At 39.1% G+C, this 27,214-nt stretch overlaps 1 protein-coding gene and 1 pseudogene across 8 annotated transcripts in view; both read left to right on the top strand.

Moving 5' to 3' along the window:
* Positions 1-1,746: 1,746 nt before the first annotated feature.
* Positions 1,747-2,205, top strand: LOC101966499 (large ribosomal subunit protein uL16-like; annotated as a pseudogene).
* A 12,593-nt stretch (positions 2,206-14,798) lies between these two features.
* Pds5a (PDS5 cohesin associated factor A) overlaps positions 14,799-27,214 on the top strand; it is a 129,619-nt gene continuing 117,203 nt past the window's right edge. For 4 of the 8 annotated variants that reach the window (XM_078021205.1, XM_078021202.1, XM_078021206.1 and 1 more), the window contains exons 1-2: positions 15,094-15,290; positions 16,141-16,318. In XM_078021205.1, coding sequence (XP_077877331.1) covers positions 16,181-16,318 — 138 coding nt within the window. In that variant the 5' untranslated portion in view covers positions 15,094-15,290; positions 16,141-16,180. Of the gene's footprint in view, positions 14,952-15,093; positions 15,291-15,359; positions 15,540-16,140; positions 16,319-27,214 lie in introns of those variants that run through there. The other 4 variants (XM_040292532.2, XM_078021204.1, XM_078021203.1 and 1 more) reach the window with 4 other exon arrangements.

Raw genomic sequence — 27,214 nt, 5'->3', positions numbered from 1 at the left:
TGGAGTTTCAGTGGTTGTGTATTCATATATGAACATAGGAAAATTCATTCTACTCTTTCCTATTCCCAGCCACACTCCCTTCCCTTCATTCCCCTTTGTCTAATCCAATGAACTTCTATTATTCCTCCCCACACACCCTTATTATGTGTTAGCATCCACATATCAGAAAGAACATTCCCTCTGAAAAATCTCCCCTTTTTGGGGGGCAGGGAATTGGCTTATTACACTCAGCGTGATAGTCTCCAGTTCCATCCATTTACCTGCAAATGTCATTATCTCACTCTTCCTTATGGCGATGTCATATTCCATTGTGTATAAAAACCACATTTTCTTTATTCATTCATTTGTTGAAGGACACCTAGATTAGTTCCACAGCTTAGCTATTGTGAATTGAGCTGTGTCACTGTAGTATGCTGATTGTAAGTCCTTTGGAAATAAACCAAGGAGTGGGATAACTGGGTCAAATGGTTGTTCCATTCTAAGTTTTCTAAGGAATCTCCATACTGCTTTCCAGAATGGCTGTACCAATTTATAGTCCCACCAGCAATGTATGAGTAAACCTTTTCCCCCACATCCTTGCCAACATTTATTGTATTGTTACTTGTATTCTCCTTCTCCTTCTCTCTCTCTCTCTCTCTCCAGTGCTGGGGATTGAACCCAGGGCCTTGTGCATGGGAGGCAAGCTCTATCAACTGAGCTATATCCCTAGCCATTATTACTTGTATTCTTGATAGTTGCCATTCTGAATGGAGTGAGATAGACTCTCAGTGTAGTTTTTTTAAAATATATATATATTTAGTTGCTGATGAATCTTTATTTTATTTATTTGTATGTGGTGCTGAGAATCGAACCCAGTGCATCATGCATGCTAGGCAAGCGCACTACCACTCAGCCACAACCCCAGCCCCTCTCAGTGTAGTTTTAATTGGCATTTCTCTAATTGCTACAGATGTTGAACAGTTTTTCATCTATTTGTTGACCATTCATATTTCTTCTTCTGTGAAGTGCCTATTGAGGTCCTTTGCCCATTTGTTAATTGGGTTATTTGTATTTTGGGAGTTAAGTTTTTTGAATTCTTTGTATATCCTGGAGATTAATGCTCTATCTGAGGTGTAGGTGGCAAGGATTTTCTCACATTCTGTAGGCTCTCTCCTCATGGTCTTGACTATTTCCTTTGCTGTGAAAAAGCTTTTTAGTTTGATACAACCCAATTGATTGATTATTGATTCTTTTTTTAAATATTTTTTAAGCTGTAGATGGCCACAATACCTTTATTTCACTTATTTATTTTTATGTGGTGCTGAGGATGGAACCCAGTGCCTGCTTTGCATGTGCCAGGCAAGCATTCGACCACTGAACCACAATCCCAGCCACACTTTTTTCATCCTTGATTGTGCTTCTTATGCTTTAGAATCCTGTTAAGGAAGTAGGTTCCTAAACTGACTCAATGAAGAGTTGGCCCTACTTATTCTTCTAGTAGGTGCAGGGTCTCTGGTCTAATGCCTAGGTCCTTTATCCACTTTGAGTTGAGATTTGTGCAGTGTGAGAAATAGTGATTCAATTTCATTGTACTACGTATGGATTTCCCATAAAAAAAGACTGTTTTCTTAAGCAATCAAAGACCTAAGAAGGACCATAGGAAGCACAGGAAATCATCCTGACAAACCACAAAAACTAATATAAGGCATGTGCAGGTGTGGGAGCGTCTGTTTTCCTTTGTGGTGCCACAGAGATCCCGGTATGGCCATGGGCCACCGCCACATCCAGTGTTACTAGTACTATAAAAACAAGCTGTCCCCCAAATCTCCTTTCTGCTGGCATGTCCCTGATGCCAAAATCTGCATCTTTGATCTTGGGCAGAAAAAAGGCCAAAAAAAGAGGCAAAAGTGGATGAGTTCCCATTCTGTGGCCACGTGGTGTCTGATGAATACGAGAAGATATCCTCTGAAGCCTTGGAGGCTGCTCGTATTTGTGTCAACAAGTACATGATAAAAAGTTGCGGCAAAGATGGCTTTCATAGCCAAGTGTGGCTCCACCCTTTCCATGTCATCCAAATGACACATTGTCCTGTGCTGGGGCTGACAGGCTCCAAACAGGTATGCGGGGTACCTTTGAGAAACCCCAGGGCACAGTGGCCAGAGTTCACATTGGCCAAATCATCATGTCCATTCGCACCAAGCTGCAGAACAAGGAATATGTGACTGAGGCCCTACACAGGGCCAAGTTCAAGTTCCCCAGCCCCAGAAGATCCACATCTCAAACAAGTGGGGCTTTAACAAATGTAATGCTGATGAGTTCGAAGACTTGGTGGCCGAGAAGCAGCTGATTCCTGAAGGTGTGGGGTCAAATATATTCCCAATCATGGTCCTCTGGACAAGTGGTGGGCCCTGAATTCATCAGGTCTTCCACTGTGCTGTCCCCTTCTTAATCTCACACACACACCAATAAATTATGTATTATATATAAAAAAAAAACCAAAATCTGTTTCCTAGGCCAATTACTTAAGAGGCTAAGGAACAAAAACACCTCTCAGTTTCCTATTAAGAACAGATCACGGGCTGGGGATGTGGCTCAAGCGGTAGCACGCTCGCCTGGCATGCGTGCGGCCCGGGTTCGATCCTCAGCACCACATACCAACAAAGATGTTGTGTCCGCCGAGAACTAAAAAATAAATGTTAAAAATTCTCTCTCTCTCTCTCTCTCTCTCTCTCTCTCTCTCTTTAAAAAAAAAAAAAAAAAAAAAAAAGAACAGATCAGGCTGGAAATGTAAGTCAGTGATACAGTACCTGCTTAGTATGTGCAAAGCTGTAAGTAGTCTCCACCAACATTATATATATATATTTGTTATAGTTTTAGAGGAGGTGTCCCCCAAAAGCTCATGAGTGAGAAAATGCAAGGAGGTTTAGAGGAGAAATGATTGGGATATGAGAGCCTTAACTCAATCAATGAATTAATCCTCTGATGGGATTAATTGAGTGGTGACCGAAGGAAGGTAGGGTGTGGCTGGAGGAGTTGGGTCTTTGGGCGTGTGCCTTTGGGGTACATATTTTGTGTCTGGCAAGTGGAGTCTCCTCTCTGCTCTCTGATCATCATGTGAGCTGCTTCCTTCCACCACAGTCTTCCACCATAATGTTCTGCCTCACCTCTAGCTCTGAGGAATGGAGCCAGCTGTTTATAGGTTGAGAGCTCTAAACAGTGAGCCCCCAAATAAACTTTTCCTCCTTAAAATTGTTGTCAGTATTTTTAGTCAAAGCAGTGAAAAAGCTGACTAAAACAATATTTACAAAGACAGATCATTAGCCACTGTGCTGACCCCTTCTTAATCTCACACACACACACACCAATAAATCCTGTATTGTATCAAAAAAAAAAAAAAAACAAACAAACCCAACCAAAATCTTTGTTTCCTAGGCCAATTATTTAAGAGGCTAAGGAAAAAACATAGATCATTAGCCAAAAGAACCTTGTTATTTTAGTAACCTGGAATAGGGGACCAAATTCCAGGTTTGCATTAGTATACTTTTGATATTAATGCTCAATTTTTAGAATAACTTATAAATACTTGCCCTCTAATTGTAGACAACTTTATCATATATAAAATTTCTTGGACTGGGGTTGTAGCTCAGTAGTAGAGCACTTGCTTAGCATTTGTGAGGAGCTGGGTTTAATCCTCAGCACCACATAAAAATAAATAAATAAAATAAAGGTACTGTGTCCAACTACAACTAAAAATATATTTTTTAAAAAAATCTTTTATACAAAATCATGGAATTTGCAGGGAAATGGATGGCACTAGAGCAGATTATGCTTAGTGAAGCTAGCCAATCCCTAAAAAACAAATACCAAATGTCTTCTTTGATATAATGAGAGCAACTAAGAACAGAGCAGGAAGGAAGAGCAGGAAGAAAAGATTAACATTAAACAGAGACATGAGATGGGAGGGAAAGGGAGAGAAAAGGGAAATTGCATGGAAATGAAGGGAGACCCTCATTGCTATACAAAATTACATATAAGAGGTTATGAGGGGAATGGGAAAATAAACAAGGAGAGAAATGAATTACAGTAGATGGGGTAGAGAGAGAAGATGGGAGGGGAGGGGAGGGGGGATAGTAGAAGATAGGAAAGGTAGCAGAATACAACAGTCACTAATATGGCATTATGTAAAAATGTGGATGTGTAACCGATGTGATTCTGCAATCTGCATTTGGGGTAAAAATTGTGAGTTCATAACCCACTTGAATCTAATGTATGAAATATGATGTCAAGAGCTTTGTAATGTTGTGAACAACCAATAAAAAAATAAAATTAAATTAAAATTAAAAAAATCTTTTATACAATTTATCTTGCACAAACCTACATCTTTCTTTCTTTTTTTTTAAGAGAGAGGAGAGAGAGAGAGAATTTTAATATTTATTTTTTAGTTATTGGCAGACACAACATCTTTGTTTGTATGTGGTGCTGAGGATCAAAGCCGAGCCGCACGCATGCCAGGCGAGCGCACTACCGCTTGAGCCACATCCCCAGCCCCAAACCTACATCTTTCTAATCCATTTAGTTTTATCTGATACTTTTCCTCTTTTTAATTTTGGTTCAATCATTCTACTTTTAACAAAAAAACCCACATCTTTCATATCTCATAGCTTCATTTACCAAAGTCATATATTACATTCCTTATATACCAAGTTGTTTCCTGTTTTCTGTATTATTTCTGTTTTTAATTATCTCATGTGAATTAGATTTTTTTAAAAAGAAGTATTAGGGACTGAACTCAGGGCCTCACACCTTTTTGGCAAGAGTTTTACTACTTAGCTACCCCCCCCTCCACCACTGGAAACACACACTTTTGTTTTATTTTGAGATAAAGTCTCTAAATTTCCCCAGGCTGACTTGAATTTGTGATCTTCCTACCTCATCTCCTGAGTCCCTGGGATTATAGGCCTGTGACACCATACCAAGAATGAATTTAAAATTTTAACTCCTAGAAACCTTAACTTTTAGTGAAGACCTAGGCAGTAGATATTTTGAATAGTTACATATCAATATTTTGTAAATATACGTTTCATAATTTCTAGAAATGTGCTTTCTCATAGAACAATTTTTCATGTTCACTAGCAGACTCAAATACATATAGCCTATCTATACCATATAAAAACAAGATACTGTGGTAAAGATATTGCCTAGCATGCTTAAGGTTCTGGGTTGGATTCTCAGTGTTGAAAATAAAAAACAAGACACTGAGTTGGGCACTATTTCACTTACTTGGGAGGCTAAGGCAAGGGGAACACAAGTTTGAAATGAGCCTGGACAACTTAGAGAGATCTTTTCTCAAATTAAAAAATAGAAAGGACTGGGGATGTAACTCAGTGATAGAGCACCCCTAGGTACAATCCCCGTGCTGAATAAATATAGATAGTAATAATTCATATTATATACATATATTTTATATATCCCAGAAGCAAAGAAAGTTAAAATTTAATCATGTTTTTTTTTTCATTTTCTTTTTTTTTATTGAACAAATGAAACACATCAAGCAATTCAGCAATTCCTTTTTACTGTGCTCTGCTCTAAGGTTGGATTTGTAATTTTATGATACTAAAACATCTAGCAGAGAAAACAAATCTGTCTAAACTGGAAATCCAGACCAAATGTTATTTTATTTAATGTTGACAATTATTAAGACATTATTTATTTTACCAACAATTTTTAAAAACTACAGTTATGTGCTGCATAACAACATTTCAGTCAATGGCAGACCGCATATACAACTGCAGTGTCATAAGATTATGATGGAGCTGAAAATTTTCTATCACCTAGTAACATCATGACGATTCTACCATCATAACACAATGATTTACTCACATTTATGGTGATGCTTGTAAACAAGCCTACTGCACTGCCTCTCATGTAAATGTACTGACCATATAATTATGTACAGACATAATACTTAGAAATGATGACAAAGAACTGTTACTGATTTATGCACTTACTATATAGTAAATTCTTTATCATTATTTTTTAGTGTACTCCTATTTATTAAAAATAGTTTACTGAAAAACAGCATACACGCATATTACACTGGTAAGAATGCCATACAGCTCACCTTTATCAAGGTTTGTTTGTTCATTTGTTTGTCTGCAGTGCTGGGGATTGAATCAAGGGCTTTATGCACACTAGGCAAATACTCTAAAACTAATGACATTCCCAGCCCTACTAAGTCTCTGCTTTTTTTTTTTCCCCTGCAGTGCTGGGGATGGAACCCAGTGCCCTGCACATGCCAGATAGGCACTCTACTACTGAGCTGCATCCCCAGCCCATAAGTTTCTTGATGGCAGCAAGAGGTCATGTCAAGTGATTGAGGTATACCATCTAGGTTTGTATAAGTATACTACATTTGAACAAATGCCTCACAATATATTTCTCAAAAGTATCCACATCATTAAGCAAAGCAATATGTGACTATAGTTTATTCTTCAAAGGTTGACCCAAGTCACATGAATAGGTAATTTGTCAATTTTTATTTTTCTGAGCTAATGACATTATTGCTTTTTTTTTCTTTAAACAAAAAATTAGGGCTGGGGTTGTGGCTCAGTGGTAGAGCACTCGCCTAGCATGTGCAAGGCCCAGGGTTCAATCCTCAGTACTACATAAGAATAAATGAATAAAATAAAGGTATCGTGTTGTCCAACTACAAATAAAAAATAAATATTTAAAAAAATATTTAACAACTAAATAGAGAGAACAACTAAATTTAGAACAACTAAATAGAGAGAGAGAGAGAGAGAGAGAGAGAGAGAGAGAGTGTGTGTGTGTGTGTGTATGTAGTGTAGTACTGGGGCCTTCTACCACTGAGCTATGTCCCCAGCCCCCTTGTGAGACAGAGTCTCATGAAATTGCCTAGATTGGCTTTGAATTTGTAATCCTCCCGCCTCACCCTCCCAGTTGCTAGGATTTTACGCATGCATCACCACCCTTAGTAAGCTTTTTATAAGTTTTGATGACATTATCTAAGGTAGAAATATATTAATATATACAAAACACATACAATACACCTATATATGTACAAAAACATACAGACAGAAGCAAATCTTACGGCATTCGTTACGATTTTTTATTTTCCAATTTTCAAATAGTTTCTCTCTCTCCAGATTATTTTCAGACTACCAGACTTTCAATTGTTCATTGCCCTGAGCAATTGTTAGCTAGGCAACTATAAATTCAATTCTCTAAAGGAATGACTCCTAAGTGGAAAATCTATATCTCAAAGGTACAGAGAATGAATGCAAGAGTTTTCTCCAAGGAATAATCTAGTACATATTGCCTATCATTAGAGGTCAATTTTATAGGGGGTGTACACTAAAATTTTAGATTTTAATGTCTCCAAGGCTCATGTGGATGGACAATATATCTGTTTCTGTTCAAACAGGATTTGGTGAACATTCCTCTAATTTGCTTTTCTTTTTCTTTCTTTCTTTTTTTTTTTTTTTTTTCTGGAGAGTGAATATATGAACTCCAGTCTTGCCTTGAAGTTAATCCAAGGAAACTAGTAGTAAGTTTACAGTGAGCCTTTCATGGGATACTTCTTTATCCTGGTGACCAACATGATAACTAAATGCCCAACCCACAACCAGTGTTTTCTCTCCTAGGAAACTTGTTTATCCTGGTCAATGCATTGTGGCTCTATGTCTAAATTATGTCCAATTAATTCCTAATAGGATAGCCATGAAAAACCTGCTTGACGGCAGGTATGTGCCACTGCACCTGGCTGACTGATTTTTCAAAACTGATTCTGCTAACCCTTTCACTCAGTTCTATCACATACTAAAGGTGAAAAGAACACTACATAAATTACATAAAATCAGGCCAAGCAGGATTTAAAAAAAATATTTATTTAGTTGTAGATGGACACAATATCTTTATTTATTCATTTTTTACATGGTACTGAGGATCAAACCCAGGGCCTCACATGTACAAGGTATGTGCTCTACCTCTGAGCTTCAGCCCCAGCCCTCAAGCAGGTTTTTCATAGCTTTCCAGGCATATAAAATGCTTTGTCTATCATATTTGTTAATGGATTCTTTCATGAACTCAGGAATATAGTTAAGAAATAGAAGCCAAGTTGAAAATCCACCTAACTAACTAAATTGGTCTCAAATTATGTCCTTCTGACATTCAGCTGGTTATTTTGAACAGGTTCCTGAGTTTTCTTCAAAGCTCATCTGTATACTTACTTTTAAAATCCTGTGTGATTTCCTATGATTTTCTGTTGCCTCAACATCCATTTTTGAAACCTCCTTTGTACCTTGCCTGACTGACACCCAAACCAAACTCTCATCCAGCCAAGGCTCTCTAGAGCATGGCTATCCTGATAGGCACATACCTGAAATCCCAGCAGCTTGGGAGCCTGAGATAGGAGGATTGCAAGTTCAAAGCCAGTCTCAGCAGAAGCAAGGCACTAAGCAACTCAGTGAGACCCTGTCTCTCTCTCTCTCTCTCTCTCTCTCTCTCTCTCTCTCTCTCTCTCTTTTTTAAGAGAGAGTGAGAGGGGAGAGAGAGAGAGAATTTTAATATTTTATTTTTTAGTTCTCGGTGGACACAACATCTTTGTTGGTATGTGGTGCTGAGGATCGAACCTGGGCCGCACGCATGCCAGACGAGCGCGCTACCGCCTTTGAGCCACATTCCCAGCCCAAGAGACCCTGTCTCTTAATAAAATACAAAATAGGGCTGGGGATGTGGCTCAGTGGTTGAGTACCCCGGGTTCAATCCCTGGTACCAATCATTGGTCACATTTAATTAGCCTTTGCAAAGAGTTTTTGAAGGACACAATGATGTAATTTTGTTGAGATCTTTTTAGAATTTGAGTTTAATTGAGGAACCCTCATTTAAACATTTTTTAAAGCATTATATTACTCATTTGGAAAATTCCACATAAAGGCCAAACTTTGTTCTGTAGATATTAAGGATCCCATTTTTACATCAAATCTTGGATCTACCAGAGCCAAGATAAAGCCTGGGAGAGCAATGCCACCAAGTTGTGTTGTATAATGCATTCATAACGTATCTCATTGTATAGACATTTTCTAGTGTCCAGCTTATCCTCTCACAGTAGCCTTACTTTTTGGTGGCAGCTCCCTCTCATAACTCTAAAATGTTTGAACTATGCCCACGAGTCAAGTTGTGGTTTTGGCCCTGAGATTCCCTTGACCAACCTGTCTAATGATTTCTCCCTAACTAAACATGCAAGGGAAAACACACAAAACACACAGAGAGGAATTTCTGAAAGCCTCAGTTCATATCCCCTGCAGTAATGGCTATTTATTGCCGGTTTCTGTTTGATTCTATTAATAGACACCTGATTCTTCTTATAGGACCTAGTTCTGTTTCTGTCATGATTTCAACTCTTGCCAGTGATTCATCAGCCACTTTACAATCCCCCAAAAGCCACATGTTTTCTCATAGCATAAACCCTTGGTACCTATTACAAGGAATAGCATAAACTCCTTGTAGTGGTACGCACTACAAGGGCATGCACTTTATCATAGCACAAACTCACCCTGAATTTGAAAGTCAAAAAGATTGAGGGTTCAATGCAAAAAAGAGCAGATTCTGACCAAAGAAGTTTAATTACAATCATTGGGCTCCATGAAGAATACAAAGGATTCAATACCTCAAAAAGGGTCAGTGGTACCTCTCAGGAGTCACCAGCAACATCATTCATATCCCTACATGATCACCAGAACTATCAAAAGACAAAATTACAACCATTCAGATCCCTGCATGATCACCAGAACTATTTTGTTTAGATTTTTTTTTTTTAATGTGGTGCTAGGGATTGAACCTAGTGCCTCATGTGTGCTAGGCAAGCACTCTACCACTGAGCCACAATTCCAGCCCAATCACCAGATCTATTAAAAGACAAAATGACAACAAATTTTGTTGTAGATCTAACTTGTTTTTTATGATTCATGAGTTGGGGCTGTGTTTTATTCTACAAAATAGAATGAATTGGGTACAATGGCTACAAGCTTGTAATCACAGCCACTAGGAAGGCTGAAGCAGGATTGTAAGTTTGAGGTCTCCCTGGGTAACTTAGTCTAGAACAGAAAAGAAAGAAAGAAAGAAAGAAAGAAAGAAAGAAAGAAAGAAAGAAAGAAAGAAAAACAACAACAATATGATAGGGCTCCTATTGGGCAATAATAGAGACAGTTTGGTAAAATGGGACCAAGGACATAGAACAACAATAAGGGAAAAAACTAATTGGCTAACATCCAGTAAATTCAGGTTACTTTTTTTTTTTTTTTTTAATAAGAATTAAAGCAGAGAAGATTTCCTTATCACGCTGACTCGGGTGAACTGAAGTCTTGTGTTTATAGGAAAAACTGGTCTGTTTGGAGATCTGTCTGCTTCTTTAAAGGTTCAGTTTGATTATGTGACCTTTATCATGAGTGACTCCATTTTGATTTGGTCTGTTGTGTCTAGTGCAGAGTACAGTTCAAACCCATGGCCTACTATAAATTATATCTAACATCTTCTACCCTCATCCTTAGTCAATTACTACTAAACACTATACTAGAATAGTAGTATTCAATACAGTGGGCACTAGCTACATATTGCTGTTTAAATTTAAAATCAGCTGGGCATGGTAGTTCAATTGTAGAATATTCCTGAGTTCAATCCACAATGCTGCAAAATAAAGGAAGAAATAAAAAGAAAAAAAATTAAATAAAATTCTGTTGTCCCAGCTACTTGGGAGGCTAAACAGGAAGATGGCTTCTACCCAGAATTCAGGGCCAGCCTGACCAATATAGTGAGACTCTACCTCTTTTTTCTTTTTTTTTTTCTTTTTTAATATTTATTTTTTAGTTTTCAGCGGACACAACAACTTTGTTTTGTATTTGGTGCTGAGGATCAATCCCGGGCCACAAGCATGCCAGGCGAGCACGTTACCGCTTGAGGCACATCCCCAGCCCGAGACTCTACCTCTTAAGGAAAAAATTGGTTTTGCCCTGGTAGTGCTGTATACCAGCGATTTTAGAGGCTGAGGCAGAAAGAATGCAAGTTTGGGGAGCAATTTAGCAAGATCCTGTATCAAAACAATAAAAAATAAAAACAGCTGGGGATGTAGCTCAGTGATAAAGCACCCCTGGGCTAAATCCCCAGTACTATACACACACAAAAAAAAAAAAAAAAGAAAGAAAAAGAAAAAGAAAGAAAGAAGGAAGAAACTTCCCCCACCCCATGCCAAGTACTGGGGATGCTTGGTTCATGTTACCATCACTCCTTGAGAAGTAAGTTAACCAGTTATAAGACAACTGTTTTGCAGTTGTCTTATGACTGGTTAACTTACTTCTACACTTGTATCCCTATCATTATGTCCAACCTAAGCAGCTAAAATGATTTTTAAAATTAATTAATTATTATTGTTATTTAGTGTGTGTGTGTTTACTGAGAATTGAATCCAGGATGCTCTACCACTGAGCCAACTCCTCCATTCTTTTTTTTTTTTATTTTAATAAAGGGTCTCATTAAGTTGCCCAGGCTGCTATCAAACTTTTGGGCCTCCTGCCTGAACTTCCTGAGTAGCCAAGATAACAAGCATGTACCATGGTGCCCTGCAATACTATTTTATGTAGAAATAACCATGTAAGGCTTAGTATGTGACAATTAATTTTCTAGGAATTTTATAAATGTTGACTTAATTATTCTTCATAATGAATCTCTAAGCACATACTATTGTTATCCCTGTTTACATATGAGGATAATGAGGAACAGAAAGATTGATTTAACCAAGGTTGCCTAGATCATAGGACATAAATCATATTATGTTACTTTTTTGCTTATAACAGTCCAATGGTTACTTATCTTAGAGTACAAACCAAAGTGCCCCAGAGGCTTAATGTGTCTATATAATAGTAATCTGCCCTTATCCTAAGATTCATTTCTATAGTCTCAGTTACCTGTGGTCAACCTTGATCTAAAACTGTTAAATGGAAAATTCCAGACATAAACAATTCATAAATTTCAAATTGTGCAGCATTAAGTAGCATGATGAACTATCATGCCTTCCCACTCCATGCTAAGACATAAATCATTCCTTTGTTCAGCACATCCATGCTGTATGTGCTACATGCCATTTTAGTAACTTAGTAGACATCTTGGTCATTAGATACACAGTAATGGTATGGCATTACTTGTGTCCATATAACACTTATTTTACTTAATAATGATCCCAAAGTGCAAGAGTAGTGATGGAAATGAAACACCAGGGCATAAAACATAGAAGGACAGATCAACTCTGGTGCTATATAGCAAAACTGCAGTGTGCATAGAGGAAAACATAGTATATATATAGGGTTTGGCACTATCTATGGCTTCAAACCTCCATTGTGAGGCCCTTGCAGATTGTGGCAGTCTACTAGATTTGTATCCCCCTCTTCCCTACTTTATTTTCATATGTATTTATTATTATTATTTTGGTCTATTTCTTCCCAAACAAATGGAAGTGCCATCCCCCTAGACTCTCCATCCCAGCATTTTTTTTTTTTTTTTTTTTTTTTTGGTACCAGGGATTGAACTCAGGGGCACTCAACCACTGAGCCACATCCCCAGCCCTATTTTGTATTTTATTTTAGAGACAGGATCTCACTGAGTTGCTTAGTGCCTCGCTTTTGCTGAGGCTGGCGTTGAACTTGCAGATCCTCTTGACTTAGCATCCTGAGCCACTGGGATTACAGGCATGCACCACCACACTTGGCTCCATCTCAGGTTTTAATGTGCCCTCCATTTAATGGTTGAATGTGACAGGTAGAACCACTAGGGCCCTGTCCACCTTCTACCATGCTTTTTTTTCCCTCAGTGCCAAAACAATGCCTCCTATTGGCAGAAAGACCTTTTTGAAAAATAATTGTTGCACAAATTTTGTATTTTTGTATCTTTTTGTATGTATCTTTTCTCATTTATTGTATGTGGAAACATGTTTAAGAAGAGAAATAGCTGGGTAGAGTGGCACTCAGGAGGCTGAGATGAAAGGATCACTTGAGCCTACCTTTGATTGATTAGTTGATAGAAAGGAAGGACAGGAATTCTGAAGAGTATTGTACAAACTTAATTTGTTTATGTGTTGCAGTTTTCAGGGTTTACTATCTTTTGAGGGTCTATAAGGTTATACAAAGTAATATGTTGTATAAAGTTGAAATTTATGGGAGATACAAAACTCCCTTCAATAATGGAAAAGTTACTGCAGGTAAAAATAAAACAAAAATCATTGCTCTTTAATTTTATAAATATAATAGGAAATCGTGCTGTATATGTGTAATAAGAATTGTAATGCATTCCATTGTCATTTATTTAAAAAAAATCAATAAAAAAATAAATATAACAGGGAAAAAAAACACACACACACACACACCAGAAATGAGAAGGAAAAGCCTAAAAAGAGTAGCTTTTGGTGGACTTAGGTTTTTTGTTGTTGTTTTTGGTGGACTTAGTTGGGATGAGGCCAATCTTAAGATTCTGCCTTCTACTCAGAATTCCAGCAAGGAGCTTAGAGTCCAAGAAGATTGCTCCTTTGTGGAATATCTGAAAAGTAATTCAGTAAATTGAAGTGTCTTTACTATTTTTAAGATCAAGGTAAAAGATGTTGAAAAGAAAATACACCAGCCAGGCCTGGTGGCACATCTGTACCCAGTGACTCTGGAGGCTGAAACAGGAGAATACCGAGTTCAAAACCACTCTCAGCAACTTAGCGGAGCCCCACGCAATTCAACAAGACCCTGTCTCAAAAAAAAAAAAAAAAAAAAAAGGCTGGGGATATAGCTTAGTGGTTAAGCACCCTTGGGTTTAAGTTAATCCCGGGTACTAACAAACAAACAAACAAAAAGTCAAAGAATATTCATCAATAATAAATAATCAAATATTTTAAATGATGCTAGTAGTCAGTTTCAGGAGCTAAATGTTATTATTGTATTCTTTTTTCAACTTCGCTTTCTGAAATTATTTATGCACTCTTAGGTTTATTTGTTCAATATTTGCCTTAGATTGCTCAAATACTGCTTTCCTGAACTTTCCTCGAGAGTTGTTTTCCTTTGGATGAAAAGAAAAGTTAATCCTTGGCACATTTAAAACATAAAACAAAATAAACAAGCGAGGTTTTCCATATCTACAAGAACCATCTCGCTAAATTGTAAAAAAATTTTGTAAAAATTTGTAAAAAGAAAAAAATAATTCTGGGTTCCACTGGGAGATTCTGATTAGTAGCCGAAGTGATAGGGAGGCCAGTAGTCCAAAGACCATACCTCAAGAACTTATCTCAGTGCTATTTTCATATTTTGCAGCTTTCAATATATTAATTTTAGAAGTTTCCGGTGGAGGAGGGTACGAACTCTGGTGACAGTCAGAAGATAAGAGACTAAGCAGCAGCCCATGTCGTTCCATGTTGCAAAACTTTCCTTCAGTTTGTAGATGTGTCCCTGGGGAGGAAATCAGTTCGTTTCACCGGGTAACTAACCGTTTTTCAACTACTTCTGTCCACGTCCCTCAGGGTGACACTCCAAAAGTCATGAACTCAAGTGGGCGGCGAAAGGTTAAAGAAAGCTCTGTTCGCCCTGCTCGTCCGCGCGGCCCTGCGAGGACGGGGTTCGCTTCCCGCCACCCGGGCTCCTCCTCCGCTCGTCCTCTGGGGTCCGGTCCTCCCGGAGGCGCCCCGCGCGGGCAGGTCTTGGCGCCAACCGGGTGGCGGCGCTGTTCGCCCCGCGCTCGGCGGTCTCGGGCCCGAGGGAGGCGGAGGCACGGCCGGCGGAGGAAGGGGAGGGAGCGAGGCGCGCGCGCTGCTCTCGCGTGCTCTCGCGCCGCTCGCGTGACCGGCCGGTGTGTGTACGACGCGCCGGCTCCCGGGGGCTCGGACGGCCGGGCGCGCGCCGCGTTAGGGGTGTCCAGGTCCGGGTCGGCACTAGGTGCGGGCGGGCGGGCGGGCCGCGGGGGTCCGGGGCGGACACACGCGCACACGCTCCCGGAGGAGTCTTCTCCGAGGCTGCTCTTCCTCGGCCAGACGGAGAGCGGCACTGTCTCCCCGCCCAGCGCATACTCGCCCCGCGTCTCCCCCCGCGGCGGCTGCTCCTCCTCGGCACCGCCAGCCCCAGCGCCGCTCCGGGGCGGGCGGGCGGGCGGGCGGCGGCGGCGGCGGCGGCGGGTCCCGCGGAGCCGCTTTGTGTGCAGCCCGACGAGGGGCGGCGGCGCAACCACCTGACAGAGGCCCGGGCGCTTGATGCACCTTCCGCCCGCATGAGTAGGAGGTAAAGGCGGCGGCGGCTCGGCTCCCGCCCTCGGCTGGTGGAGGGAGGGGACGGAAGGGGAGAGCGGAGGGGGGGCGCGGGTCCGAGGCCCGGCGGGGTTGCCCGGAGGTGCCGCTGAGGCCTCGGCGGTGCCGGGTGGCGCCCAGTGGCCGGGGCCAAGAGAAGCCGCTGGGATCCCTCAGCCGAAGTTGAAGGAACAAAATGTGAAGTGCGGAGCCGCGTCAGCTGCTTCCTGGCGTGGGGTTGGGGGTGAGGGCGGCTTGTTTTCCCCTCCCGCGGGGGTGAGGAGCGGGACAGGGGAGGGGCAGGAGCGCAGCAGGGACTGCCCGGGCCCGGAATCTCAGCCGGGCAAGGGCGTTTTGTTCCCGGGAGCCGCCGCGGCGTGTGGGTCCGGTCGGGTCCCTAGTTTTGCGGCCTAAGCCGAGCCCTATAGGCCTCGCGTCTCCTTTCCCGGAGGGGAACGGCCGGGTGGGGACTCCGTGCTGCTCTCTGGCCGAGACGGGGCCTTGGGATCCTCGCCGGCCTCCCCCGGCCGACAAACTTAAGACCTTGGTGCTCGGGGGTACATTTCATTGTGAAAGGCGGAATGGGAAACTCTGGCCGCTGCTCGGCGCCTCCTGCGGCCGTGGTGGCTGGTGCCCGGGAGCCCCGCGGGCCCCGGGCTGGCGCGGGTGTGGGCGACGGGCCGTCGGTGGGGTCCGGACCCCGGGACCGGGAGGATGAACAGGCTGCCTCCGGGTTCCCGGCCCCGGGGGAGAAAGAACCCGTTCCAGATTAGAGATTTTTGAAATGAAAAAAGAGGTTACAAAGTCGCCCCTTTCCCGCTGAACTTTGGTTTTCTGACCGATAGAGGCCGGTAGAGGACTGTGAAAGAAAAGTTGTCCCCCAGGATGGACTTCACCGCGCAGCCCAAGCCTGCCACTGCCCTGTGTGGCGTCGTGAGTGCGGACGGGAAGATCGCTTACCCTCCAGGAGTAAAGGAAATCACCGACAAGATCACCACCGACGAGATGATCAAACGACTGAAGGTAAGGTCTGAATAGACTGTTCGCACTCAGAGATGTTTTTCAGACCCTGTCTCCTGTGGTATTACTGCACTACTCCGCCTGGCCTTACAGTTCAGCTACCAAGGTCCCCCCGCACCCTTTCTTCTCATTTTATCTCTTCTAAAAGGTATTTGTTCTGTCTTGAATACATCTTTGAATAAGTTATGTAGGAAAATGACTTACGGGAAATTAAAAAGGAGTGTGATTTTAAAGAAAATCTTACTGTTTTTCAAGCATAAGAATTCAGGTGTTTGTGAAGTACTCCCCCCCCCACACACACACCCCGTGAATATTTCGTTTTATGAGACTACTGTTTAAGTAGCTGTCATTCTTAAGTTAAGGCAGTAATTTGCCTAGGAACATTTCTGTTTTCATCAGCATCTGAGAAGTTGATAATCAGATGTGTGCTTAAACATTGACAGAAGGTACTAGTTTTTCAAAATTCAGACTTAAGGTGATGACTTAAGTTCCTGTGTTTATTTGAGCTTAAGAAAGAGTGTTGCTCTTTTTATGAGACCTCAACTTATTTAGTATAAGTATGGTGGTCATGTGAATTTCAACTTTAAGTTGATCAGTTCTTTACTTTCCATTCCATGGACATAGATTGTGGTCACAGCCATTCTTGTGTGATCATCTTGAAGCAGTGGTTCTCAATTTAGGGCAGCTTTGACCCCCAGGGAATATTAAAGGCAATGCCAGAGAATTTTGGTTGTCACGATTTGGGTTAGATTAGGGAAAGACCTGAGGCAGATCAGCTAGGAAAATGTTCAACACCGTAGTCTAGGTAAAAGATGTTAAAATCTTGCAAATAGTGCTATGACAGTGGGGATAGAGATAAAGAATGTTCAAGGGAAGTTTCAAAGTTAAAATCAGAAATGGTGGAAGGTGACGGAAGAAACAATCGTGGTGATTTTTCTTACTTGAACAACTTGGTGAATTTGTGGAAACTGATCTTGCCTCTTTTTTTCTTAGAGTTTAGTATAGTACCTGGTAAATGTATACAATGTTGTTCTAAAGTATTCCTATAGTTTCTAAAATCTAATTAGACTCTTCAGTTTGTTGCTTTTTTGGAAGGGATAAGACACAGTTTCACTAAAACAGCTTTTTTTTTTTTTTTCCTTTCCAAATTTTTAGTGGTACTGGGGGTTGAACCCAGAGCCTCACATGCTAAAGCATGCATTCTACCATTGACTTATACTCTGCAGCCTAAAACAAATTTTGATACCAAAGATTAGACATGAATTGAGGTACTTAATTTTGGGAGCAGGGTACTGGGGATTGAACCCAAGGTATTCTGTTACTCAGTTAGACTCCCCCCCCCCACACACACCTTTTTTTGTTATGGGGGTATTGAACCTAGGGATGTTTAACCTCTGAGTTACATCCCTAGCCCTTTTTATTTTTTGAGACCGGGTCTAGCTAAGTTGCTGATGGTGGCCTTAAATTTTCAATCCTCTTGCCTCAGCCTCCCGAGTCACTGGGATTACAATCATGCCACCACATCCAGCTCCCAGTTTTTTGTTTTGAAATGGGGATCTCACTAGGTTTCTGAGGCTGACCTCCAACTTGTCCTCCTGCCTCAGCCTCCCAACTTGCTGTAATGAGGTATTTAATTGATGCTTCTTAAAGTTATTCTAGGTGTTTTGAGTGAGAACCTGAAAAATTGTGAAATATAAAGCTAAATAAGAAGTTTATAGATGTTAAATTTTATTTTCCAATTAAGAATATTCACACCCTGAATTCTAGTGTTGAATAATTAATTTTTTTTTTTTTAAGAGAGAGTGAGAGAGGGGAGAGAGAGAATTTTTTTTTTAATATTTATTTTTTAGTTCTCGGCAGACACAACATCTTTGTTGGTATGTGGTGCTGAGGATCGAACCCGGGCCGCACGCATGCCAGGCGAGCGTGCTACTGCTTGAGCCACATCCCCAGCCCTTGAATAATTAATTAAAAGTGGAAAATTAGGGGCTGGGGATGTGGCTCAAGCGGTAACGTGCTCGCTTGGCATGCGCGGGGCGCTGGGTTCCATTCTTAGCACCACATAAAAATAAAGATGTTGTGTCCACCAAAAACTGAAAGATAAATATTAAAAAATTCTCTCTTCTCTCTCTCTCTCTCTCTCTCTCTCTCTCTCTCTCTCTCTCTCTCTCTCTCTCTCTCTTTAAAAAAAAAAGTGGAAAATTATATCTTTATATTTTCCACTTGAAATAGGTTCAGTATCAGAAATACTATTAACTATAAGTGGACATGTAACCAAATCTAGGTTGAGCATTGGGTTAGGCTATTTGTTATGAGTTCTTTTGGGAGTTAAATTGACATAACATTTTAGCCAATTTGAATGTCCAACTGCCAAAATTTGTTATTCTTTTTATTGTGTATTCCTCCTGCTTTTCTTTTTGTATATTTTTACAGTGTGCTTTTTAGGGATTCCTGTTGATATAAAGTATTATTGTCTCATTGGAATTGTAGGGCTTCATTGTTGTGGTTTTATGGTGTTGGTGATGAAACCCAGGTCTTTGTGCATGTTAAATAGTCACTTTTCCTCTGAGCCACATTGCTCAGTCCAGAATTTTTTTTAATGTAGATTTAAAAAAATATTTTTTAGTTGTTGATGGTTCTTTATTGTATTTATTTATATGTGGTGCTGAAAATCAAATCCAGTGCCTCACACATGTTAGGCAAGGATCATAATCCCAGCCCTTTATGTAGATTTTTAGCCATATTAACTATTTTAACATTTTGACAGCTTTTTTTTTTATTAGAACATTAGTTATGGGTAAATTTTATAAATCAGTAGTTTATTATTATAACATAGCAACAGTTTCTAATGCTGTATAAATATAGAGGGCTTAAAGGCAAGTAAAATCTTGGTCAAAGGAATCCAGAAATGTTTGATTTATTCTCTTCAGTAGTTAAGAAGAAACAAGCATATTTTCAGCAGAATCATAATTTTAAAGTTAGAGGATTTAAAAAGAAATTCTGGAACCATCCTTACTTTACAGATGACTAAAGCTAAGCCCAGAGTGGCTAAGGAACATTTATCACTAATCACTATCAATCATAGGGCATACTGGCAGACTCAGGGCAATAGCATTTTTATTTTGGTTCTTAAATAACTTGCTGCTTGCTTTTTTTTTTTTTTTTTAAATCCCAGGTTTGAAACCCTGGATGCTTTACCACTAAGTTGCAGCTACAGTCCTTTAGTTTTTGTTTTGAGACAGAATGTCTGCCTTGTTGCCCAGATTGGCCTCAAACTTGCAATCACAATTGTTCTGCCTCAGCCTCCCAAATTGTTGGGAATTATAGGCATGTGCCACTGTATCCAGTTTAGCTTGTTTTCTTCTTCAGAATCTAAATGAAGTAAAACTAAGAAGCTGTGATTTTTATCAAGTATTTGAACATGGCTTTGTGAAAAGAGAAGGAAGTTAATGAAATTTAGTTTGGTCTTTTTGCAGAGAAAGAACAGTTTTTGTTTGTTTGTTTGTTTGTTTGTTTTTGTGGAACTGGGGATTAAACTTGTTAGGCAAGTGATCAACCACTAAGCTACATCCTTGCCTTTTTAAACTTTATTCTGAGGCACGTCTTACTAAATTGCTCTGGGCTGGCCTTGATTTTGTCATCCTCCTGCCTTGGTAGCTGGGATTAGAGGTGAATGCCACAGGCCTAGTGCATTTTTTTAAAATTAGAGGAAAAACTATTATGAAGATTTGAAACTTTCTTGAAAATAAATGTTAACATTATATCTTTTGAGGAGCTAAGATATTCTTATATATATTAGAAATTTCAAATTTCTTTTCCCAAGGAACTACTTACATATTTTTGTTATGTCTACTCACACTGATCTTCTGTCAGTTCCCTGAACATACCATGTTCATTTCTGTCTAGACAGATTCCTTATCCCCCCTGCCCCTCCCACTTCACTCTAGTCATTTATTTGTAACTTCTTAGGAAGGTCTCTTAGATTTCCCATTAGATACTCTTAACATCTTCATGTCACTTACTATAGTTGTAATATTACAGTTGTCTATATGTTTGTTTGGTTTATTTCCTCATCATCCCTAGTATCATGTATCATCATCATGTATACTAGTACCATATCTGCTTTTGTTCACTTTTATATTCTCCCAGGGCCTAGCTTAATACCTGGCACATGTGATATTTGTTGTGTATCAGTATGTTGAATGAATGAATACTTTGTATTAATGTTAGAATTGAAATGTGTTTTTATTTTTGTAAGTGAGGGAATATTTTAAAACATTTTTGAATTAGAATTTTGGATGGGGATTTTCACTAAGGTTCCATCCCAGATATGATAACACAGATTCTTAAGACTTTTAGAGCTAAAAGCTAATTTAGAGTTATTTAGTTTTGTTCTAATTTTTTAGATGAAGAAACTAGTCCTGCAAGAGGTGTGAGCAATCCAAGTTACACAAAACTGAAAATTGTTATTAACTTCTGTTAAATTGTATATGTATATTAATTGACACAAATTTGGAAGCTACATTGAGTTTATTGTTTGGAAGGACAGTATCATTGTTACCTTAAGCATTTCAAATGGCCATCTTCCCATATAGTTGGTTCTGGAGCTAATGCCAGAGTAACATCTGATAAGTTTTTGAACACATTTAAAACATCTATAGGATTTGGGGCCGTAACTCAGTGGCAGAGTGTTTGTGTAGCACTTGGGAGACCCTGAGTTCAATCCCCAGCACTGCAGGCAACAACAACAAAAACATAGTTGTACAAATTCTGTTAAGGGCTTCTCCCCCAGCTCTATAATCTATCTTAGATCATATACAGGTCTATGTGTACCACACAATACTTTGTTCTTTCCTCTCTTGCTATTTTGGGAGTGGGAGGAAAAGATGGGCAGGGTGAAGTTTCTTATATACATCTCTTATTTTCTTGGTCCAGGCAATATTGTGGCTACCACTTTATAACCAGATCTACCATATTTATTCTATCACAGAATCAAATCAAAAGTATTTATTCCCTTGATGCTAAAAGTAAGGAAAGATTAGAGAGTAGAGTTTTATGAAAATATACCCCCCTTTCTCCTACCATGCGTATTTTCTTCATATTTCTCTATAATTTTCTCATCAGCCATTTTTGTTCCTCCCATCCCTCCATTTCAACTTTTTATAGTCAGGCCTGTTTGACAGTTTAGTAGGAATTAAGTTATGGTGGTCTTGATTAAACATGGGGCATTTCCCTTTCCTCATTACACCTAGGTTGGGTGAAGGGAATAATAGATTATTAGAAACAAAAATGCCATAAATTCTTTCCCCTTTCTTCTCTCCAGAAGGATCCCAGAAAGTATTTTTACTTCCATGAATGATTTTTACTTATCCCTAATTGCCACATAGTATGATAATTTTGCATATAATTAAGTATATAATTTCAACTCTAAATTCTGTGTATATGGTTTAATATTTTTATTAATTTTGAAGATTCTGCTAAGACTTTTACATGTTAAAGTTTCACACAACTGGCCTCAAACTTGCAATCTTCCTGCCTTAGATGGGATAATAGGTGTACACAACTAGCTTGGTGAAAGGCAAAATTTCTTAAAATGAGTCCTAAAATTCAGCCTCAACTACATACATTGGTGAAGTGATGCTTTGTGTGGCACAGTTCTATTTAATTGATTAATTTGTTTATTTTTGGTACTGGGGACTGAACCCAGGATTGCTTTACCACTGAGCTATATCCTCAGTCCTTTTTTAAATATATCACTTTATTTATTTACTTTTTATGTGGTGCTGAGGATCAAACCCAGTGCCTCACCCATGCTAGGCAAGCGCTCTACCACTGAGCTACAGCCCCAGCCTCATCCACAGTCCTTTTTATTTTTTATTTTGAGAAGTAATTCTAGCAGTAGGATTGCAAGTTCAAGGCCAGCCTGGGTAATTTAATAAAACCTTTTCTGAAAATATAAAAAAAGCTGGGGATATAGATCAGTGGAAGGGTGCCCCCAAGTTCAGTCCCTAGTACTGGGGGAACAAAATGTATGTTTGTATATATGTGTGAGTACATATATTAATATATATTTGTACATGTGTATGTAATATTTTATATATGAATAAATACATATGTTAACCATTTTAGGTGTACAGTAGTGTTAATTATATGTATATTGTGTGCAACAGATATCTGGAACTTTTTTCCTTGCAAACTGAAACTTTACCTATTAAGTAACTTTTTTTCCCCTTATCCCAGCTCCTGGTATCCACTATTGTGCCTTCTCTTCTGTTTCCAAGTTTGCCTATTTTAGATACTTAATAGGTAGACTTAAGCAGCATTTTTTCCCCGCCTTTGGTAACTGGCTTATTTCACTTAGTATAATGTCCTCAAGGTTCATCCATGTTGTAACGTTACAATATATCCTTCTTTTATGGTTGAATAATCCATTTTCTTCACCTATCTTAAGTGTTTATACACACACACATACACATACTGTAGAATACTGTTCAACCATGAAAAAGGTAAAAACCTTTTATTTGCAATAACATGGATGAAACTAGAATACATTAAGTGAAATAAGTTAGGCACAGAAGGAAAGAAGAACACTGCATCATCTCATTCACATGTAGAATCTTTAAAAGTTGCTATCATAAAAGTTGAGAGTAATATAATGGCTACCAGGGTGGAGCCGAGGGGAGGGATTGGTCAGCAGGTACAATGCTAACAATATTAGGAAGAATAAGTTCTGATGTTTTATTGACTACAGTTAAAACAATAAAGTATTATTTATGTTGAAGTAGCTAGAAAAGGATTTGAGGCATCCTTGGCACAAAGAAGTGATTAATATTTAAAGTGATACATATGTTAACTGCTCCGGTTTGGTGTACTAAATATCATATGGTAAAATGTGAACAATTATTATATGTTGATCAAAGGTGGGGCTGGGCTGTAGCTCAATGGCAGAGCACTTGCCTAGCACTTGTGAGACCCTGGGTTTGATCCTCAGCACATATAAAAATAAATAAAGGCATGCTATCCATCTACAACTACAAAAAAAAAATTTTTTTTTAAAGGGGCTGGAATTCAAACTACTTAGTTTGAAGAAATGAGGATAGGGATGGAATTTTAGTAATAAGAGATAATGTTGAAACTTCAAGCCTCACTCAGATCTTAATTCATAACCTTGAATTAAATAGAAATTAGGTGTAGGTTTACTAAAAGTTATATGTAAAATAAGTAATATTGGTGTGTTTAAGGCCAACCCTATGATTTATATATCTATATCAGAAATCTCTATGGTGCTCACATTAGAGTAGGTTTAAGGACTTTAATGAATACTATTTCTGTTAGTTTCTGGTTTTGGAGTTAAAATGTTTAAGCAGTTTTGCTAAGGTTGCTGGCACATGAAAATATGTCCAGTTGAATGTCTTCATGAAAAAAGGAGAAAAGAATGAGTGGTTTTTAAGCCATATGTAAAAGTCTAACAAGTTTGTTCAAGGCAATTCAGGAAGCTTCTAAGCCAGGCACCGTGGTGTGCATCTGTAATACCATCTACTCAGAAGGCAGAGGCTGGAGTATCACTTGAACCCATGAATGTGAGGCCAGCCTGTCAACAACAGTTGCAATTATTAGTACATTTCACTCCTAAGCACTTCAGTATGATTATGATTAATTAAGAGTTCACCTGGCTGGGTGTAGTGGTGCACACCTGTAATCCCTCCCAGTGGCTCTGGGGGCTGTGGCAGGAGGATCACAAGTTCAAGGCCAGCCTCAGCAAAAGCAAGGTGCTAAGCAACTCAGACCCTGTCTCTAAATAAAATTAAAAATAGGGCTGGGGTTGTGGGTTAGTGGTGAAGTGCACTTGGGTTCAATCCTCGTTGCCAAAGAAAAAGTTCAGCTGGGCTTAGTGGTACAAACCTGTAATACCAGGGAGGGTGAGGCAGGAAGAATGAAACAAGGTCAGCTTGAGCAATTTAGTGAGACTATCTTAAAAAAAAAAAATTTTTTTTTAAAGAGCTGGGGGGATGCAGCTCAGTGGTAGAGTACTTGCCTCGCATGTGAGACACTGGGTTTGATTCTCAGCACTGTACATAAATAAATAAATAATAAGGGCTCATTCACACACACACACACACACAAAGAACTGAGGATGTAGCTCAGCATGCATGAGGCCCTGAATTGAGTCCCCAGTTCAGCAAAAGGAATTCAGTATCAGTTTACAGTTTTGGGGGGAAGAAGGGTAAAACAGTGCAAAGCAGATACATTAATTGTTACATCTGATGAGTTTATTTTTTTAAGTACATTTATTTTATTTTTATGTGGTGCTGAGGATCAAACCCAGTGCCTCACATGTGCTAGGCAAGCGCTCTACCACTGAACCACAATCCCAGCCCCCTGATGAGTTTTTTTTAACAGATGCATACTCTTGTGTACTCAAACTCTTAATAAGATCATGGAACTTCCCGGCATGGTGGTGCACACTTATAATCTCAGTGTCTTAGGAAGCTAAGGCAGGAGGATTGCAAGTTCAAAACCAACCTCAGCAAAAAGCAAGATGCTAAGCAACTCAGTGAGACCCTGTCTCTAAGTAAAATACAAAATAGGGCTGGGGATGTGGCTCAGTGGCTGAGTGCCCTTGGGTTCAATCCCCAGTACAGGGGGTGAGGGGATAATAGAACATTAGCATCACCACAAAAGTTCCCTCATGCCTCAGTCATTCCCTGCCCTTATATCACCCTTATGTAGGCAACCATTTTTCTGATTTATTTATTTATTTTTTTAAGCTTAGTTTCTTTTGTAATGATATTGGGATACAACCCAGGGCCTCAACTACTATGTTAAAACCCCAACCCTTTTATTTTTTTACCTCCCCAAACTGGGGATTGAACCTAAAAGTGTTCTCCCCCTGAAGTACATCCCCAGTCCTTTTTTAGATTTTGATGCAGTCTTGCTGGCTTCAGTCTTGCAGTCCTCCTACACTTGCAAGTCACTGAGGTTAAAGGCCTGTGTCACCACGACCAGCTCTCAACCTTTTTAAAAAACTTTTGAGACCAGAATCTTGATGAGTTGCCCAGTTTGCCTTCATTCTTCTTTAAGGCTGAGTTATATTTCATTGTTTATATGTACCATGTTTTCTTTATCCATTCATCTGTTGAAGGACATCTAGGTTGATTCCATGGTTTAGCTCTTGTGAACTGAGCTGCTATAATTCTCTGTTTACATTGCTTATATTGGGCTATCTTTTTAAAATCTATTTAGGAAGGAGTTTATCAACTCTGGTTCTTTCTAAAGACCTAACTTTTGGTTTTGTTAGTTTTCTATTTCATTAAGTTCTGTTCTTTATCATTTCTTTCCTTCTACTTAGTTTGGGTTTTCTAACTCAGGGTTTTTCAGTTTCAGCACTGTTGCTCTTTTAGACTAGATAATTCTTTGGAGAGATGTCTCATGCCTATTAGATGGGAATACCAATCCTTCAACTTATAAATATTTGGAATATTTGTAATTATCTGATTGTTAATCACTTCTAATTGAATTCTACTGTGGATAAAAAAATTTATTCTGTATTTTTAAAATCTATTAATAGTTTTTTTAATATTTATTTTTTAGTTTTAGGTGGACACAATATCTTTATTTTACATTTATGTGGTACTGAGAATCGAATCCAGTGCCTTGTGCATGCTAGGCAAGCACTCTACACTGAGCCACAACCCCAGTCCTATTAATAGGTTTTGAAATCTATTAAGATGTGTTTTTCTATATACCTCTGTATTGCAGCACTGTTCACAATAGCCAATCTGTGGAATCAGCCTGGGTGCCTGTCAGCTGATGAATGGATTAAGAAAGCATGCTATATAGGCACGATAGAGTATTATTCAGAAATAAAGAAGAATGAAATCATGTTATTTTCAAGAAAATGGGTTGAACTGTAGATCATTATGTTAAGTGATATAAGCCAGACACAGAAAGACAAGTATCACATTTTCCCTCATATATAGACATGGAAAAATAAAGATGATCTGAAAGTAGAAGAGGAACTATTAGGGAAGAGAAAGGGGGACCAAAGGGAAAAGCAAGAGTAGGGAGGGTAGATATAATTGAAACATGAAATGTCATTGTGAAACCCATTAATTTGTACAGTTAACAGGAGTTAATGTTTATAGTAAAAACAAATAAATACATTTAAAAGATTTGGGGTTTTTGCTCAGTGTATGACCTATCTTGTCAAACATATGGTATAACTGGGAAGAATGTATATTTTGCTGGTTTTGGATTAGTGTTCTGGGTCAGTTTGTATCACTTAGGTAGGAAGATTGAGATTGTTATCTTATTTTTTTTAGCTCTTTTGTTGAGAAGGGGTGATAAAACCTCAAACTGTGATTGTGGAATTGTCTATTTCTCTGTTGAATTCTGTGAATTTTCTTTTATTTATTTTGAAACTCTTCTTAGGCACATAAGCATTTATGTTTGTTACATCTTCCCAATAAATTGGCCCTTTTATTTAGCCTTCTGAAATGTTCCTGATATCTAAACTGCAGACATAAAACTTTTTATACAGTCTATCTGCTTTACAAATTTTTATTTTCAAAATGTATCAAGCATATGGTTGGGTCATGCTTTTCTTTCTATTTGTAATTTTTCATCCACTTTGGCCATCTTTGCTAGGCTCTTCCACTGAGCCACAACCCCAGATCTATTATCTTTTTAATTTTTAATTTTTTAATAGTTCATTTACATTTAATATTATTTGGTTGGATTTATGCCTATCATTTTGAACTTTTTTAGAATTCTATTTTAATTTTCCATTGGCTTTGAAGGTATACTCCCTCTGCTGTGTATATGTGTGTACATGTGTCTTTGTTTGCATTAAACATTGCAATACATATCTTTAAACTTTTTTTTTTTCTGGTATTGGGG

This window comes from Ictidomys tridecemlineatus, chromosome 9, assembly GCF_052094955.1.
Source record: "Ictidomys tridecemlineatus isolate mIctTri1 chromosome 9, mIctTri1.hap1, whole genome shotgun sequence".
Lineage (NCBI taxonomy): Eukaryota > Metazoa > Chordata > Mammalia > Rodentia > Sciuridae > Ictidomys > Ictidomys tridecemlineatus.
The sequence above is the reverse complement of the archived record's forward strand: the minus strand, read 5'-3'. Positions and strand labels throughout refer to the sequence as shown.